This window comes from Corythoichthys intestinalis, chromosome 3 (genome assembly GCF_030265065.1).
Source record: "Corythoichthys intestinalis isolate RoL2023-P3 chromosome 3, ASM3026506v1, whole genome shotgun sequence".
NCBI lineage: Eukaryota > Metazoa > Chordata > Actinopteri > Syngnathiformes > Syngnathidae > Corythoichthys > Corythoichthys intestinalis.
Genome location: NC_080397.1, coordinates 10,640,074 through 10,660,758, shown reverse-complemented (window position 1 = coordinate 10,660,758; position 20,685 = coordinate 10,640,074). Strand labels below are relative to the sequence as shown.

The 20,685-nt window shown below is 39.6% G+C and overlaps 1 protein-coding gene across 1 annotated transcript in view; it reads left to right on the top strand.

Moving 5' to 3' along the window:
- smarca2 (SWI/SNF related, matrix associated, actin dependent regulator of chromatin, subfamily a, member 2) overlaps positions 1–20,685 on the top strand; it is a 65,763-nt gene that overhangs the window by 22,409 nt on the left and 22,669 nt on the right. Inside the window, exons 16-20 of the mRNA XM_057831062.1 lie at positions 2,645–2,808; positions 8,283–8,349; positions 8,420–8,530; positions 16,645–16,887; positions 16,956–17,069. Of these exons, the coding sequence (XP_057687045.1) occupies positions 2,645–2,808; positions 8,283–8,349; positions 8,420–8,530; positions 16,645–16,887; positions 16,956–17,069 (699 nt within the window). The remainder of the gene's footprint in view (positions 1–2,644; positions 2,809–8,282; positions 8,350–8,419; positions 8,531–16,644; positions 16,888–16,955; positions 17,070–20,685) is intronic.

Here is a 20,685-nt window from a genome sequence, read left to right as displayed (position 1 = left end):
CAATGGCAACGAAGATGGAACGCTTTAATGTGGATCTCCAGCTCATTAACATTGAACAACAAAAGTTGATCATACAAATGTTGAGGCGTAGGCGACGCAGAAGACGGTTGCAGAGGTAGTCTGTCCGACTGTTGATGCAGCACAGAGACCGGCAGTCGCATTACGAATTCTGGGCTCGGGTGGAAGCAAGCAATCTGTGGCGGCTAGCTTCAAACTGGGGTCGAGCACTGTGTCCAGCGTTTTGTCTGAGGTCTGCTAAGCATTGTGGACAGCCCTCCAGCTCGATTTTTTTGCTGTGTCCTACAACCAGCCAGTGGAAAGCCATAGCAGATTTCCGTTATCATAAAAGCACCGAGGTACTCTCAATCAGTGATGATGTATTGAGTGTGTAAACTGTCTGTTGTTGAAAATTAAACACCAAAACAACTCTTGACACCAAACCTATGCTTTATTCTTCATATACTTGAAGTGTAAATGTAAATAAGTCACAGCAAACACATGTACAAAATAAATGAAGTGCACCAACTAAAAATTCAACATAAAGTGATAAAAACCTAGCAGGTTTTGGCCGGCTGAGTCACCTCTTTGTGTGACCATTCGCTTTCGAACTCGCACATACTTGTTCCGGATGTTCTTCCATTTTTTTATGCATTCGCTGACCTCCGGCCCCGTATTTTCAGCAATCGTTATAATGCCTTGACCAACCATTGTACAGGTGGTTGCACTTGCGGACCTCTTCGATGATCCTCTTGTCTGGTTGGTCCATTTTTGAGTGTAGAATGAATGTAAATGTTTGTAAATAGCCGTGACTTCGCGCTGATCCGGAAACAACAGTCTGAGCGGACCAATCGCAGTCCATTTACGTCACGTCACCACACGTTAACGTGACGCGTAGTCGGGATTTTGTGGAGGTCCACGTCAGGCTACAGCATAGGGTCGATAATCGGGTGTTCGTTGGTGGCGTATGTCTGCCGTCACCGCTACGCAGAAGCATAAATCAGCCTTTAGTTTGGAGATATCAAATTGTCAATAAACATAACTACTGTGCTAAGCTGTGACCAGCTGTTGTACAAAGGCAGAAGGCTTTTACATTCACTTTGAAGGCAACATGCATATTGGCTCAAAACCAATAATGAAAAACTGCTGTTGTTATCCGATATCATTTTAAAATGCTTTTATCACAAATCTATTAAAAGTAATATATACAATACCATTTTAATTAATTAAAAAACAACAACAACAAAGTGTATATTCATAAACAATAATGTTAAAGTTAAGTTTGTATATTACACAAAAAATAGTCATATTGCCTATAAAGGGCTAAATACAGCGGGGAGAACAAGTATTTGATACACTGCCAATGGGAAAACCCATTGGCAGTGTATCAAATAGTTGTTCTCCCCACTGTATATTCAAATATGAACAAATCAAGTAATCACAAAAAAGTGCACATCTTTATTTTTTTAACTACCTTTTTACACAGGAATCCTGTAGTTAAAAAACTTGACGTAAGATCAAACTGAGATCAGTTTCGGATTCCGCACCCAAAAATGAATTAAAGGCAGCTGTCAGACCAAACAGAAGAAAGATTGTGTTCCCTAGTATAATTCAACCCAATTGGGGGAAAAAAAGGTTTTTAAAATTACCGTAATTTCCTCTGGCAGTTGCAATTTTCGAGCATTCCTCCTTCGCTAAGATTGCGAAGGAGCTCCTCTGGGGAAGAAAATATATTTTTCACCCTCACAGTAATTGGATGAGTAGTCTGAAATGCACAAAATGTTCACACGGGTTCATACGCATTGTACTGGACTAATTTTTCTTCTGTCAGCTGTCGGAGGGGAAATGTGGCGCACTCTTTAATTGGTGGGGGGTCTGGCTGTGAGCTGACATCGTGCTCTGCCCTTTTGATGATGGGATCCTCCCCCCCATTGTCTTGGCATGGAGTGGCGGCAAGACACCCCACACTGTTCATTATTGGGCTGCACTTCAGTAACTTGGAATAGAAAATGTCAATGCGCTGGATTAATGCTTTATAGGGCGTTCATTGAAATCATATGGTATTAAAAAACAACAACGACAACAACTTTATAGTCTTATTGTAGGCCAGAACCTGAGTTGATTGCTCCTGTTAAATTTGGTGCATTCCCGGAATCCCTGGGGATTTCCTATTGATTTTTCGTTCACTTCCTGATGCTATCGGGTCACTTTCTGATGTTTTTGGGGCAATTGGAACGCTTGCATGAGTTTACCACTAGTAAACACCCAATCCATTTGAATTGAGAGGCAGGCATGTTTGTTTATTCGCTGCCAGTCCTCCCACTTCAAATGTGTTGGACTTCTATGGCTGTCAGTGGGACCAAAACAACATTTTCCCTGACAGTTTTTTTGTTATTGTTGATTAATTTTCTCTATCTGTTCTATGCAAAGCATCATTATACAGTGCATTCATTATGCATGAGTTAGTCATCTGGGAAGAGAGATTTGCTCCCATTTTCTCTTCACATGCCACACATCCACTTTGATCATTCCTCTTTTTGATACTTCCTCTTAAATGCTTTTCATCTCTTTCATGTTCAGTTTGGCCTCCAAACAAACAAACTGCATTGTACTAACAAGTAAATTAACTGTTTTGTTTCCTTTTCAGATTCAGGGATTGGAGTGGATGGTGTCATTGTACAACAACAATTTAAATGGCATCCTCGCCGACGAAATGGGCCTGGGCAAAACCATTCAAACCATTGCCCTCATCACCTACTTGATGGAACACAAAAGGCTCAACGGACCCTATCTCATCATTGTGCCGCTCTCGTCAGTGCTCTCACGCTTGCTCTTTCTTAGCTCATTCACTGTAACCTTACCCCTTGTTAACACTTAACTAAAGCTAAAACTAAAGCTATAACCTTTACTCGAATACTTGATAAGAAAATCTAACCAAGTTTGAAGTCCACATTATTTGCTCCAAATTTGAAATCGCGATCTGGGTTTGAAACCCTAAACCTGCCTGGAAACGATATTTAGGAATAAAAAATTTGAAAAAGATAAATTTCAAAATTGATTTAAAACTAGGACAATTCGGGCAGAAAATGGGATCAGAGAGCAATTTTTAAAAAAAAACATAAAAATCTTCTTTTTTGAATAAAATATTTTTTTCCTCTCCCCCTATTTGTGCTGTCAGCTCCCAAATACAAATAACCAACTAAATTCTTTCTCATTAATTGAATAACAGGTGATCTGGCAAATAAATAACCCCCCTCCCCCGAAATTTTTTTTTAAAAATTATTTTTCATATCGTTTGCCGTAATAAAGTTATAAAATCCGATTTATCTCCCTCACCTACTTGAAACTTTTATGTGAAGCACTACCCCTTTATTTGCTAAGTGACCATTTCTGGTCATTTAAAAAGCACAACTTTTATATTATTAGTAACATTATTAATTATTCATTGTTAGTGTATTTTTCAATATTTTTACATTCTTGTTAGTGTATTTTTCAATATTTTTACATTCTTTAAAAATAATTACAAATTATAAAATGTTGATAAACACTAAATCAATACATTTTAAATGAATAAAAACTCTGGTTTTGGCACCCAATAAAAGCTCTAATTTTTTATTTTAAATAAAGGGCATTTTCATCAAATGTAATAATAATTTCCAATTATTATTTTTCATAATTTTCGTATGTATTTTGTAAAAATTTACAATGGTACCCCTACATACGACCACGTCGACATATGATCCTGCCGACATCAGACGTAAAATTTGACCCGACATGTGTCTGAGTATATGATGACATGCTCAAAATACGATGAACAACAGTTTCGCAATTTCATTGTTTTCCCGGAAGACGGCAGCACGGCAGATTTTCTTGTCAGAGAAATCAACATAGGGCCCAAGAAGGTTGGTACAGATGGTGGAAAAAGGAAAAAGTGACACCATTGAAATTAAGATGGAAATGAAGGGGGAAAAAATTGGGGTAGTGTGCGCGTGAGTGAACTGGCTCGACAATACGGCCGGAATATGTCTACGATCTCAACAGTCCTCTCCGACCTCTGTTTGCAAGTCTTTTTGACAATTATTATTATTGTAACATCGGGAAGGAAGTCACTAGATTCATCAAGTTTTTAATAATTTATTTCAGAACTTGCGCAACGCAACATGGCTACTGTCCACCGTAGCCGATGCCAACAACAGCAGAACATGAAAGAGAAAGTAAAAACTTGTCACTCTTCCACAACTCTCTCACTCTTTCGTCAGTCACACGGTGCGTTCAGGAACAGCAAAACACAACCGCCATATTAGAACCAGATTTTTTACATTATCATTATTATTCCGATTTTTATTTATAATTTATTTGTTTTGCTATTTATAGTTGTAGCTACTGTATTTACTAAGGACTTAGCGTAGGTTTTTGGACTGTAGAACAAATTTATCAAATTATAATGTTTTCTTAAGGGAAAATCCCACCCGACATATGACCATTTCAACTTACAAACCAGGTCCTGGAATGAATTAAATTTGTATGTAGTTATACACATATGTATGAATATAGAAATAGTTTTTTTTTTTTAATTATAACTATTTTTAAAATATATTTGATGATTTATGAATTCATATGTTTATAATTAATTAAATGTTGATTGAAAACAAAAATTAATGCAAAACAAAATGCAGCCAATTGGTTCAAAACTTCATGGTGGTTCATTTGGTCAGTTCTATGATGCCGCTGTCAAATAGCGTGTTACCAGTTAATATATTTTGGTGTAAATATTCCATAATACACTGAGGACAGCTGCGGCTTATAGTTCAGTGCAGCTTAACTGTGAACAAAAGCCATTTTTGTGTCAAATTTGGTGGGTGGCGGCTTATAGTGCGAAAATTACGGTAAATGAATAAAAACAGAAAGAGCTTGACACCAAAAGTGAAGACTTAACTCCCGACTGAAACCCCCATTTTAAACCCTAAACTCCGCTTAATTAAACCCAATCTCAAATCATTGCTATGCTTGAACAAAACAATGAACTAAAATGTTTCACTATGTACTGTATATATTCAAAGATAATGACATTTTCTCTTTCTTACACATTCACCCTCATATTTTCGCATTAAATCCTATTCTAGCTAAATGAATCCATGCTTACTTTTTGAGCCTGGCACCGACTCCACAAACGCAGATAAGTACGGCCTCCATGCCGCGTGATGAACGAGCTGATATTTTTCAAGAAACAAACGTTGCAAATTGGTATTCAACGCGCCGACCGAGCGCAACTGCTGGATTACCAAAAATCCATGTCAAAACTTTGCAAGGTTAAAATGCACTTTTGTAAAACAAACAAGCTTCTTCAGTAATTCATTCTGCTTCACAGAACCAGCAATTTATCTCTGGCTCTTTTTCCCACAATTAATCCTTTCAAATCCTTCGACGCCACTCTACAAGCAGCGCTGATTTGGATACATGCCTCGGGCTAATTACCATACAAATATGAATGTGAGTCAGGAGTCTTTTTATGCTCCCATACACACATATTTATTTGGACTTTGTTAAAAATCAATAGGTGAAGTTTTCTTCTGCTCACAGGTAGTTGTTTACCAATACTAGTATTGATATCTGCACCGGTATGGCACTAAAATTATGTCATTGGTGAGTACGAACAAATAACGTGGCAGTGCTGCGAAATTCAGTGATTCCTCATTTTTCGCGGTTAATGGGGACCAGAAGCCTCTGCAAAAAGTGAAAAACCGCAAAGTAGGATCTAATTACAGTACCTGCTTAATGCGTGGGGTGAACTTGGCACACCTCGTGGATGTCGTGTTGGTCCACTCACGGGTAAAATAAAAGTTAAAAATTCCTCGGAGAGGATTGTAGCAAGCTTTGGGTTCTCTGAAAGTGGGTAAATTGGTGAAAAGTACCACTGAAAATGACCCTGGGGGTCCTGGATGTGTTGGAGGGGATAGAGTGGTCCATTTGTGGGTTAAAGTTGTAAATGCCACGTGAGTTGTCGAGCTTTGGGTGTTCTCAAATGCTGAATATCCCCTCAACAGTCCTGGATGTGTTTGGCGGGTATAGAGAGTTCCATTTTTTGGGTAAAATTGGTTAATTGCCTGGAGGTTTGTAGCAGGCTTTGGGTGCACTCAAAGGGGGTTAAAAACAGTGGAAAGTACTAGTGGAAATGACCCGGGAGGTCCTCTTGTTGAAATTCCCCTGTGAGATTGGAGATAGAACAAGGTAAGAGGCTGTGCCTGGCAGCGATGTGTGCAGTCAATCAGCTCATGCGATAAATCCACTCTCATTTGTTCTATTGTTTGTCAATCAGCATAAAAGAGGCCGCGATGATACGCAGCCACTCTTATTGATGATCTTGTCGGTTGATCATAATAGGAGAGGCTGCAATTGCGCTCATTGGTGGTGTCAATGGGTTCCCGTGAGTCCTTAAAATGTCTTAAATTTAAAATCCGAATAATCAAGGTCTTAAATTTTATGGAAAATTGCAGTATTTGTTAAATTTCCAGACGATGAGTTTAATGGCAGGGAATCACTGCAGTCCGTCGTAAAAATTGTATCTGTGTGTGTATTTGTTTTATTAATTGTTGTGCACTAAATACGAGAGTTTGGGATTACTATACTCTATGTTGTCCGCAACCTCAGCGTACGTCAGCGACTTGAGATGTTGCCATGACGCTTTCCTGGTTATTCGCAGTTGTAGAGATGAGTGGAAATATGCAAAGATGTGGAAGTGTAAATTTAATCAAAAAAGGATGGAAGATGGTTTATTTAAGAGGTGGTTGGCACATAGTGAAAATAACAGTGCCCGGTGCAAAGTCTTGCAAAAAGGCTTTTTTGTCAGAGACAATGGGGTCAAAGGTGTTTAGTCGCGCGTGAGAGTACAAAAACACCAGCAGGCTGTGGCAGCAGCTCTTGTAATTACAGTGAAATATATATATTTTTTCCTTCATCAGAAATTGTCGCGACATTGTTTTGGTCATAAATTATATTTTTTCAAGGTCTTAAAAAGCATAAAATTTGATTTATTTATATATTTATTTATTTTTTAATAATGGTGCAAAAAACCTGTCATGTGTCAATCTTGCAGCAGGAATCAAGGAGTGGTCATGGGTATGTACAAAGCCCCCTGAGTCATGTTTGCCATGCTTGAAACTGTCTCTTGCACCTCAAAATGAAACAAGTATTTTTTCATTTTTATTTTTTTTGATAAACACTTTTTAAAATCCCGCGATGCACTGAACCGTGAAGTCGGGAGGAATCACTGTTTATAACTTTTACAACTGTTTCCAAATGACGATCGCCCTTTTCAAGATGATTATAGATGTCCAATCGTGCTGTGTCCAACCATCCTCCTGTGAATTTTGATGGGTTTATCACTAGAAGACGTCTAATCCATGTGAAGCGGGAGGCAAGTAGTGAAGGAATGTTCGTTCCTTCACTGCCAGCCCTTCACTTCAAACAGATTGGACGTAACAGTGAGTTAAAAAATAACATTTGTTCTTCCTCTGGCGAAGATGCACTCTCCTACCAATTAGTTTATCACTAGTAGATATCTAATTTATTTGAAGTTGGAGGGTTGGCAGCGAATGAACAAATGTCTCGCACAGTCAATGACGTTGATAAAAAAAATCTTTTTAAAATCGGTTGAGAAATAAGCTAGTTAGGCCTTAATTTTAACATCATTGTACCCTCCTACCAATTGGTTCACTGGTGTCAAACTGACTCCATAAAGGGCCAAGTGGGTGCAGGTTTTCTTTCCAACCGATGAAGAGGACACCTTTTGACCAATCTGATCTCTTACATGGTTAATCAGTTAAACATTGTCAGGTGCTGCTTGTTTCAACAGAAAATTAATTGGTTAAACTGTTTGCGTGGTATCGGTTGGAACAAAATCCAGCACCCACTTGGCCCTTCGTGGAATTGGTTTGACACCTATGAATTAGTTTATCACAAGTAGATGTCTAATCCATTTGTTGCGGGAGTGGTGACAGTGATGTTCGCTCGTTAGATTAAAAAATGCTTTTTCCACACCTTTTTGTCTTTTTCTCATACTTTGTACTTGTACTATACTGCATTTGGGGGCCATTTCTCCAGGGTACGCAGACAGAGTCCATGCCTGCCGCTGTAATTACCGTTCTAGCAGATTAAAGCCTAGATGTAATCTTTTAATATGCACTGAAAAAATTGCATCCGACCGGACTGGACAGCCAATTTTGTACACCTTTGACCGCTTTCGGTAACCCAGTGCGTTGAATTCTCATGGATTTTCTCGCTTCCAGGACTTTATCCAACTGGATTTATGAGCTTGACAAGTGGGCACCATCTGTGGTGAAAATTGCTTACAAGGTAAATTGACAGTTTCTAAAAATGCATTATTTGTCACCCAAAATACGTATTTGCTCTTGTTTGGCTAAAGGGGACGCCAGGCCTGCGCCGGGGATTAGTGCCGCAGTTGCGGAGTGGCAAGTTCAATGCCTTGCTGACCACATACGAATACATCATTAAGGACAAACACATACTGGCCAAGGTGAGACCAGATCTCTTTGATCCGACTGACTACGCAAGCCGTATTCAACATTTAACAAGCTTTATTGTCAGCCATGTGTTCAATGTTTCTCATAGAAATTAGGGAAATACTGTATTTTCTGGATTGAAATAATTAAAAATGGGTTTAAACGAAGAAAAAAAAAAGAGATAATTGGCACTCAACTTTAAGTGGAACTTTTGGAACGGAAATGTACCGTATATTGACCGCCATTTGTAACAAGTAACAGAAGCAAAAAAAAAAAAGTTTAAATGAATTGAATAGTTGCCAAAACCACTGCATTGCCGCTGTGTTTCACACAGTCACGAATAACAGTACTGCTGCTAGTGCTAACATACCAGTAAGCACCCTTTAGTTACTTAAGCTACTGTGTTGCTCAACTTCAGCTCATCAAAAGGCACTTGGTCAGCTTTTATATATATGGATATACTGATATTACCGTATTACCATAGTAATAGTAGTACTATACTAGATATATATTTTTACTGCATACTCTTGAATAGAGGTGTCACAACGTATTGAAATACTTTGTATCCCAAAAGGTTATTGATATGCTCCTGCCAAGTATAGCTAAATTGTTTTATGAAGGTGTCGCATTCAAAAAAAAAAAAAAAAAAAAAAAAAACCAGGTTGCTACCAAAATCTTCACAGAATTAGGGCTGCAACTAACGATTATTATTATAATCGATTAATCGGACAATTAATTAAACGATTACTCAGTTTATCAGATGAATGTCACTTGTTTCAATTACCTTCACAATTTTAACTTGAAGTTGTTTAAGACATGTTGTAAGTAACAATGAAAACAATGAACGACTGTTTCTTTCAAAAATATGTTATTACAGTTTCCTGACTTAACTGTAGTCTACAACTGTACTGTTTTAAGTACGTAAAACTTGTTAGTTTTTAGTAAAGGTTCATAGTAGGGTTGTTCCAATCATGTTTTTTTTTTGCTCCCAATCCGATCCCGATCGTTTTAGTTTGAGTATCTGCCGATCCCGATATTTCCCGATCTGATTGCTTTTTTTGCTCCCGATTCAATTCCAATCATTCCCGATAATTTTTCCCGATCACATACATTTTGGCAATGCATTAAGAAAAAAATGAATAAAACTCGGACGAATATATACATTCAATATACAGTACATAAGTACTGTATTTGTTTATTATGACAATAAATCCTCAAGATGGCATTTACATTATTAACATTCTTTCTCTGAGAGGGATCCACGGATAGAAAGACTTGTGACTTTGTATATTGTGACTAAATATTGCCATCTAGTGTATTTGTTGAGCTTTCAGTAAATGATACTGTAGCCATTCCCAAATGCATGATGGGAAGTGGGACCATGACTGTGCGTAGTGCTACCAATTGATGTATCTTCTCTGCGTTGGGAAATGACATAAGTTGTTAAGAAACAGATCCATTGCCAATTTGTTTCCCCACATTGCTTCCCATGTAATTTCTAATCGAAGGGAGAGGGATTGTAAGGTTTTAGCCAATTAAAAAAAGGGTCCAAAGGCTGCCAAAATTCATTCTTCTCATTTTACGCTGCCTTTTATCTCTCTATATAGGTAAAACGGCGTCATTACAGATTGAGCGCAACAATGCGTGAGTGGGTCGTGCAGCGCATGCATTAATTGCGTTAAATACTTTAACGTGACGCATTTTTTTAAAAATTAATTACCGCCGTTATCGGGATAAATTTGATAACCCTACCTTAAACCTAAAGACTCTGGATGAGTGTAACATATTATGTCTGTAACGTTAAATACAATTAGAAAACGATTAAATTAAAAAATATACAGTATATATATTTAAAAAAGGCATGGCTGATATTTTTTGCCGATTCCGATACTTTGAAAATGACGTGATCGGACATCTCTAGTTCATAGTATAAAACATAAAAAGAATTTCTCAGTACACAAATCAGGTAAAAGTCCTGTTCATTCAAATAAAAAAAAAAAGTCAGACTGATTTTTTTCTTTTTCTTGTAGGCAAAGCGCTGATATAAATTGTGTCAATGACTCATTTGTTTTCTTTATACAACAAAATCTAATAAGGAGAAGGCAGACTGTAATGAATCATTTTTTCTTTATCAAACAGTTGTTCATGAATACAATCCCAAAGCAATTCAAAGATCTCTCTTGTATGACAATTTTCCGTTTGGATGGGAGTTTGTTTTGTTGTGTATGGTTTCTTTATAAAAAGAAATGAGACAACTTTAATCCAACAATAACTCAAACGCTAATGTTTCTCCAAAACACAATAGAAACAGACGCTTAAGACACTTATTAGCATAATTGCTAACTAGCTTAATGCTCCGTGCAAAGTAGTAACGTCTCATCAACAAAGAATACAAGTAATACAGTTGGCTTCATTGACTCACCTCTGACAGAGGCACACTGGATCTAACAACACAAAAGAAAATCTCTCGACACTTTATAATATTACTGCATTAATTCAGCAACCGAACCTGAGTGTAGCAGTGAACTCTTTCTCTCTTGCTCTAATCCCGGTGCCCGCAGCCTTACGTAACACGCAGACAAGGACCCAAATGGAACTGCTCATAGCTGCCGGCAAAGATCAATTATCAAATTAGTTGGCAACTAATTTATTAATCGATTTTAGTCGATTTGATCGATTAGTTGCTGCAGCCTTACATAGAATAGTGTCTGTGGTCCCTCATTGGCTGCCATTGACAGCGCTAGACGTCCGATCCATTCTGACTGGGAGGGCCAAAGACAGACTGGACGTCTAGCGCTGTCAATGGCACTAAAACAGAGCATTCACAACCAGGCTTTTCGGTTTTGAAGGCATTTATAGGTGACTTAATGTTCATTTTAGGGCATTTCCTCCAGAGCTCAGCAGCACACTTCATCACTCTGTACCCCGCCACACACCACATCACCCCCATCCTCCGTCAACTTCACTGGCTTCCCGTCAAACAAAGAATCAATTACAAGATCCTCATCATTACCTTCAAAGCACTCCATGGCTTGGCCCCTCCCCACCTTTGCAATCTACTCTGCTTAAACAATCCACCCCATCCACTTCGCTCTTCCACTATCCTCCCCCTTTTTGTCCCCCGTGTCCGTCGCTCCACTTTTGGTTCCAGAGCTCTTAGTCAGTGTGCCCCCCAGCTCTGGAACTCCCTACCCCCTGATCTTCGCAGTATATCTACCCTTTCACTTTTCAAATCCAGACTCAAAACACACCTTTTCACTCTTTCTTACCCACCATGATCCAAGGCTCTGTTATATCTTTACTTCACTTTATTGTGCTTTTAATTTTTTTATATTTTTGAAATCTTTTTTTTTTTTTTTTTTTTTTTTTTCCCCCCTAATGATTGTTTTGTTCGTACTGTGATTCCATCTGTCTTGTGAAGCGTCTTTGTGGCTTGAAAAGCACTCTAGAAATGTATTATTATAATTATTATTTACATGTCACTCCCTGTTGATTTTGAGTCACTTCCTATTCATTTGGGGACATTACTGGGTCACTTCCTGTTCGATAACCAAAAAATCAACAGGAAGTGTTTCGTAAATGCCCTAAAATCAGTAGGAAATATCACAGAAATAGCCCAAAATCAGTAGGAAATGACTCAGAAATGCCCCAAAATCAACAGCAAGTGACCAAAAATCAATACATTGTATAATGTTGAATAGGAGTGGGAACCTCAGGGCACCTCGTGTTACGATACGATTCGTGATACAAGGCTCACGATAACGATTATCTCACAATATAGCGATACCGCGATTATCGATATATTGGTAAAAAAAATCTATATATTCTACAATACAACAAAAGGAAAAACCAGATATTTAAAAATTGGGGAAAAAATACAGTTTATTGATTCATATATTAAACAGTGACACCGTTTCTGTGCAAAATTGCTGTAAAATATAAATCTCTTTTCTTTGCATATGACCTTTGTTGCCACAAGCATTGGTTTGAGCACTTCCACCATCTGCTTCAGCATTTTAGATGTCGGACTCAGTCACATTCTGTCTCACCTTAAAAACAACAAAATAGAAAAAAAAATATTAGCTACTTAACAGCTTCTGAGTTGAAATCCTGATATTTTTTTGTGTTGAGTAAATTAAAAATGCAATAATTACAATTTTTAATATGTTGGCAGGTTACTTTAACATGCACATCACCTTATGTATGTTCTAAGCCATTAAACCATTTTTATAGCTTATTGTACCAAAATAATAGTAATAATAGCTTGTGTAGTAAATTTGATGTAAAGTGGTTCTCAAATAATATCAAATCAATCAGTAAATTAATTTAGGCTTGTTTGATGTTCATTTCCATCCAATCTAAGGTCCTGGTTTATTTCATATTATTTAACACCAAATGTCATCAAACTAATACATGTAAATTAAAAAAAAAAAAAAATCATTTACATTGCAAAACTTTCTTACCTCAGGTGATGAGAGCGAAGCATTGATGGCAGGTTGTTGCTAAAGAAATCTGGTGACCACTTCGTCACCAGCTGCAAGTGGCTGTGCATATTCATTTTTTTTAGTGTACCTTATTTTTTGTTAGACAATTCTTGCATCCAGCAAAGTCCTTGTTAACCTTACTTACTTCCTTATTTGGTGTAAAACCTGAAGTGTGTCAACATTTGTGATGTGTAGGAATATTCTTTTCTCACTTTTTCCTCCACCATTCTTGCTCAAGTTGTTTTCTCATCCCACTTGTAGCTTCACCTTTTCTTCTCTAGACGACTTGCGCGCACTTTACCTTCACCGCCACTCTTGAGCGCCCCTTGCGGACCGCCAAGGAATTGCTCAACAAACATTAAATGAGCAATTTACAGCATCCGTACCCCATAGTATGGGCAATATGTCAAATAAAAATATCGATACTTGGCGTGAGCATATCGATAACCCACCGGGTTGCAAAATATTGCGATATATCGCCGTATCGAGATATTGTCACACTATTGTTGTAGAATGATTTGCTGACCCATGTGTTGATAATTGCTTTATCGTCATATTGTAAGATCATCGTTATCATGAGCCTTTTATCACGTATCGTATCATGAGGAACCCAGTGGTTCCCACCCCTACTCTGTATATAAAGTAATGGCTATCATGGCCTGGTCAGACCCTGCTTTAAGTGATTGGCTGCCATTGACGTTAATTTACGTCCACTACATTTAAAGTGGGAAGGCTGGCAGCAAATGACATTTGTATCTGCCATCCTATCGCTTCAAATGGATTGGACGTCCTCTAGTGATAAAACTCATTTCAGTTCACAGTAGAAGCATGAAAAGACCTTTTCCCTGCCCCTACCAAGATTGCCTCAGGGTAACCATGTTGAAATAGGCGAAATCCCCACCAAAGTCAATGCATTGATATTTAAATTAAGTTAAAACTATTTTATTTCTCATCCAATTATTGATAATTCTGCCAATGTCAAAGCAGCTGCTATTTACTCAGTGGATGCTATTGACGGTGCTACATGTCCAATCCATTTCAAGTGGGACGGCTGGCAGCGAATAGTTTAACATGAGTTCCGGAAACTTGAGCAAACTCTTTTCCAAGCATCAGCGTTTGCTCCCGTGTAAGCAAATGGGACGCGCCAGGAGATTATTGGAGTGAGTCTCTCAAAGCTCATAAGGCGGCGTTATCATTTCTTTCTCCGACTCAGAGGGGCGAGAGGCAGGCTCCACAACAGCGCGCTGTTAAGCACTGTCATTGATTTATTGAGTGCCGAGCCGTGCTCGCGGGTCCCCTTAGCCTCTTCAGACAGCTTTGTCGATAACTCCTCTCTGAAATATAGCATGTTTGTTCAAAGCCAGATGTTATATATGTGTATTGATGATGTCATCATCATCAGAACAAAACTCCACACCATCACAGCGACCTTGAAATGATGCAGCACTTATTGATTTCTTATTTCCTTGTCGCTCTGTTGTTAAAACTCCCAGAAACCTTTTTGGTAATCAACTTCTGGAGAGAAGCATTTTTTGCTGTCATTGCCGTGAAGTTATTTTGACTTATTTTTTTCAGTGCATTTTCCTACTGTGTGCCCTTCATTTCAACTCATTCTTTGACGTTTAAGTAATGGATGAACCGGAGTTGCTCTAAAAATGAACTGTTTTTGCATTGAGCACACAGTAACTTTGGTATAGAACCCTCAAACTGAAGAAACAGATCAACATCCTACTTAATGTTCTAACGGCTGTCATAATATTTACATTGGCTGCCATATTAACATCACTGCCAGACTACCCATTCAAAATAGATTGTATGCCTACCTACATCAATGGCACTAAAACATGATCATTGATCCAATACCAAATGGATCTGACTTGTATTACTGTCAAAATGAGTGACACTTTATCAGGATAATGACTATTTTTGGTCATTTGAAAAAAAAAAAGAAAAAACTTATTATAATTGATAAGTTTGAGTAAATCATAAATAGGGTTGGGCTTTGAGCATCGATAGGACCCGGTTCTAACACTCCCGGAACCGTTTTAATTTTAAAATTTCGATTCCATGTTTCGATGCCCTGACCGCCGAGCGTAAAAAAATGCTGCCGAAAACCACAAAGAAGAAGCCACAAGAAGTGCGTATTTTTGCATTTCAACTTGATTACAACCATTGACACGGTGTGGCGGCGCTCATAGGTTTGGCTTAACTGTACAAAAAAAAAAGATGACCAGTCAGCTCAGTGCAACATTTGCAACACAACTTGATCATGTAAAGGTGGCTACACGACCAATTATGCACGACCGGCTTCATGGAATATGGTAAAGTGCAAGGTGCTACGTAGTCGACACACTGCGCCGTCAGAACCAGGTACGTAAAACAATACATTACGTCCGTCTTCTGCTGTCCCACGATCCGATTAAGCGATGGATGGATGGATGGATGGATGGATGGATGGATGGATGGATGGATGGATGGATGGATGGATGGATGGATGGATGGATGGATGGATGGATGGATGGATGGATGGATGGATGGATGGATGGATGGATGGATGGATGGATGGATGGATGGATGGATGGATGGATGGATGGATGGATGGATGGATGGATGGATGGATGGATGGATGGATGGATGGATGGAAAATAGTACTAGAATAAGTCGTATTATTACGTCGGACTATAGTCGATATCATGTTTATAGAACTAGATGCGTAAGCAAACAGCCGTCATCTTAAAGCAGTAGACGCCTCTGTTAAAATCAACAGTATTAAAATGATTTTTGTTTTGGAATCTGTTGTGTTGCTTATTTAGAAAGAAGCAGCCATATGAAGCATTCGCTTACTTTTTTAATGAACTCGTAGCAGTGAAAACATAGCATCACATCACAAAGCATCCTAGCCAGACGCTCTCATGTCTTCGTCTCCGCATTATATGTCCCGTACACACTCCTACAGCACCAGTACTGGCCTAACTGGTATTGTCACAACATAAACATTGCATGTGTCTCTTGTGTTTCATATTACAAACATATCCTGCACGTTTGATAGCGGTCCCTTTATTTGCTTTAGATATCTTGGACACATATTTCTGCCCTCTGTGACATTTGACCTGATTACCCCCAAATTTAATTACCTTGTCCAAATTCATTTTACAAACATGCAAACAAGATTGGCCGTGAATGCACACGTTTCGCAAAATCTCTGCCATCCCTCCCAGTTCAAATGGATTGGACGTGTACCAGTGATAAAGTCATTTCACTTCACAGCAGAAGGATGAATGTATTCTACCTGATTGGACATCTATTATCATCAATGGCACTGAAAGAGATAAAGCTAAAATTGCTGCATCATAGCAACAAGTTTCTGGAATGTCTGGAAGGTCTAATAATTTTTTATGCATTTCACTGAAGATAAAAGCAACACATTGCCCAACACACTTCAAAATTCATGCTGCTGCTTTTTCTCTGCGTACACATCATCAATAAACAAACTAAAGTTTGATGCTCAAAGCCAGCCATGGATTCATGGTAACAAAATGCAACAACCTGACCTTGGTTCTACCTTGAAATGAGGGATTTTGGTCAAAGTAAGCCATTATCATCCCCAAAACAAATGTCTTGACCACTGGCTTTGTCCTCCACAGATCCGTTGGAAGTACATGATCGTGGACGAGGGCCACCGCATGAAGAACCACCACTGCAAGTTGACGCAGGTGCTGAACACGCACTATGTGGCGCCACGGCGCCTGCTGCTGACTGGCACGCCACTGCAGAACAAGCTGCCCGAGCTGTGGGCCCTACTTAACTTCCTACTGCCCACCATCTTCAAGAGCTGTAGCACCTTTGAGCAGTGGTTCAACGCGCCCTTTGCAATGACGGGCGAGAGGGTACTTTCGTTTTGATCCACTTTACGCCTCGTTTGCTCCACCGGTCAATTTCACACCAATTTTTTCAGGTGGACCTGAACGAGGAGGAGACCATCTTGATTATTCGTCGTCTACACAAGGTGCTCCGACCTTTCTTGCTGCGCCGCCTGAAGAAGGAGGTGGAGTCTCAGCTGCCTGAGAAGGTCAGAATCTTCATTTTGGCTGCTTGATTTGGTAACATTCCTCTAGATGTCCTTATCTCCACTCAGTAATTAGCAAATTGAATCCACGTGCCAACCGTACATTAGTAATGCATGCAAGATAATTGTAAATACCAGCACATATTATCCACAGACAACACAATTCGTTCCAATATCAATATTAATTTATTATTAACTCTTTCAGGGACAGTGGTCACTACAGCCTATTTAAAAGTTCTAATTAGCTTTTCTCATTCACTGCCAGTCCAGGTCCCAGATTATGTGTTGCAGTAGTTTGTAAAAGACAGAAATTGAAAACACCTAGTAACGACAATAGATTTTTAAAAAATAATAGTAATAATGAATATACACTCATCGGCCACTTTATTAGGTACACCATGCTAGTAATGGGTTGGACCCCCTTTTGCCTTCAGAACTGCCTCAATTCTTCATGTCATTGATTCAACAAGGTGCTGGAAGCATTCCTCATAGAGTTTGGTCCATATTGACATGATGGCATCACACAGTTGGTGCAGATTTGTCAGCTGCACATCCATGATGCGAATCTCCCGTTCCACTACATCCCAAAGATGCTCTATTGCAGGGGTTCTTAACCTTTCTGACCCTGAGGCCCATTTTTTTCAGTACAGAGTGGCCCAGGGCCCATTAAATATAATTTTAATATATATTATTTATTATTTATTTATAATTATTATTATTTATTATAACTACTTCTCACTGAAGCAGTTATCAATGCAGCGGAAACATTCCTGAGCCGTAGTTCGTGTTGGTAGCTCTCCACAAAACAGTATGTCTTCGTGCAAACTACTGTCCCAACGATAGCGAACAAAAACCAACAGCAGCGCAGCATTCGTGACATCAGTGGACTCGTCAAGTTGCAAAGAGAAAAATGGGCTACTTTTTACTCTTTCAATGAGTTGTTGCTGTATGTCTGAGGCCATGTCCGCGATACGATGACTCACAGTGTCGTTTGAGAGTGGGATGGTCAGCAGCTTCTTTGCAGCGGCCTCTCCGATCATCTCACGGCACATATCAACAGCAGCAGGCAGAACCAACTCCTCCGCTATGGTGAATGGTTTCTTACTTTGTGCCACACGTCTGGCTACGAGGTAGCTAGCTTTCAGTGGACTTTTAGAGTTGCCAGTCAGTGACACGATCGATCTTTTCTGCATCTGCAGCCCATCTTCTTTTCTCTTGAAAAATTCCACCGGCTTTCCCACAAGCGTCGGATGCTTGGTCTCTAGGTGCCGCTGTAGTTTTGACGGCTTAAGTGCTTCGTTAGACAGCGTTAACCCACACTCCACACACTAGGCTCTCGGCACTGCCTCGCTACCTCCGTTTACGAAGCCGTACTTAATGAAGTCGGGATTGTACTTGCGCAAAAATTTACTTTTTGGCAGGGGGTCGTCTTCATTTTTTCGTTTTAAATATTTCTCCATCTTGTTTGTTTACAGCTAGCTGAATGACTTCTTCTCCTTATTTATGGAGCTGGTTAAAGTAACAACTGACTGATGCATTAGCGCCACTACATGGTCGGGAGTTGTTATTGCGTCCAGCGGCCCTCGCGGCCCACACGTACAAAACAGATTTTTTTTTTTGCGGCCCACTAGGTGGCGCTCGGGGCCCAAGTTTGGGCCGCGGCCCTATGGTTAAGAATCACTGCTCTATTGGATTGAGATCTGGTGACTGTGGAGGCCACATGAGTACAGTGAACTCATTGTCATGTTCAAGAAACCAGTCTGAGATGATTCCAGTTTTATGACATGGCGCATTATCCTGCTGAAAGTAGCAATCAGAAGTTGGGTACATTGTGGTCATAAAGGGATGGACGTGGTCAGAAACAATACTCAGGTAAGCTGTGGCGTTCCAACAATGCTCAATTGGTACCAAGGGGCCCAAAGAGTGCCAAGAAAATATTCCCCACACCACCACCGCCAGCCTGAACCGTTGATACAAGGCAGGATGGATCCATGCTTTCATGTTGTTGACGCCAAATTCTGACCCTACCATCCGAATGTCGCAGCAGAAATCGAGACTCGTCAGACCAGGCAACGTTTTTCCAATCCTCTGTTGTCCAATTTCGATGAGCTTGTGCAAATTGTAGCCTCAGTTTCCTGTTCTTAGCTGAAAGGAGTGGCACCTGGCGTGGTCTTCTGCTGCTGTAGCCCATCTGCCTCCAAGTTCGATGTACTGTGCGTTCAGAGATGCTCTTCTGCCTACCTTGGTTGTAACGGGTGGTTATTTGAGTCACTGTTGCCTTTCTATCAGCTTGAAACAGTCTGGCCATTCTCCTCTGACCTCTGGCATCAACAAGGCATTTCCGCCCACAAAACTGCCGCTCACTGGATATTTTTTCTTTTTCGGACCATTCTCTGTAAACCCTAGAGATGGTTGTGCGTGAAAATCCCCGGAGATCAGCAGTTTCTGAAATATACCAGCCCTTCTGGCACCAACAACCATGCCATGTTCAAAGTCACTCAAATCACCTTTCTTCCCCATACTGATGCTCGGTTTGAACTGCAGGAGATTGTCTTAAACCATGTCTACATGCCTAAATGCACTGAGTTGCCGCCATGTGATTGGCTGATTAGAAATTAAGTGTTAACGAGCAGTTGGACAGGTGTACCTAATAAAGTGGCCGGTGAGTTTATATGAATTAGGTATGTCCTCGATCTGATAACATGATCGGAAATCGGGCCGATTTCGCCATTTTTTAGAGGATTGGAACCAGGCGAAAAGGATCAGGTTTTTTTAATTTAATTGTATTTAATAATTTATTTTTTTAGGGCTAAAAAGTAACAAAATAATCCAGAAATACAATGACATTGCCAAAAGAAACTAAAATATATACACTTTAAACTCTGAAACACTCCTGGAAGAAGCGGAAGAGAACTTCTGTTCAAAAAAATATATGCACAGTGGGGAGAACAAGTATTTGATACACTGCCGATTTTGCTGTTTTTCCCACTTGCAAAGCATATAGAGGTCTGTAATTTGTATCATAAGTTCTCTTCAACTGTGAGGGACGGAATCTAATACAGAAAATCCCGTTGTATGATTTTTAAATAATAAATTTGCATTTAACTGCATGAAATAAGTATTGATACATCACAAAAATTGAACTTAATATTTGGTACAGAAACCTTTGTTTGCTATCACAGATACCAAACCTTTCCTGTAGTCCTTGACAAGGTTTGCACACACTGCAGCAGGGATTTTGGCCCACTGCTCCATGCAGATTTTCTCCAGAGCCTTCAGGTTTCGGGGCTGCTGCCGGGCAACATGGACTTTCAGCTCCCTCCATAGATTTTCTATCGGGTTCAGATCTGATGACTGTCTAGGCCACTCCAGGACCTTAAGATGCTTCTTACGGAGCCACTCTTTAGTTGCCTTGGCTGTGTGCTTTGGGTCGTTGTCATGGTGGAAGACCCAGCCACGACCCATCTTCAGGGCTCTCACCGAAGGAAGGAGGTTGTCAGCCAAGATCTGGCGATACATAGCCCCATCCATCCTCCCCTCAATACGGTGCAGTCATCCTGTACCCTTGGCAGAGAATCAGCTCCAAAAAATGATGTTTCCTCCTCCATGTTTCACGGTT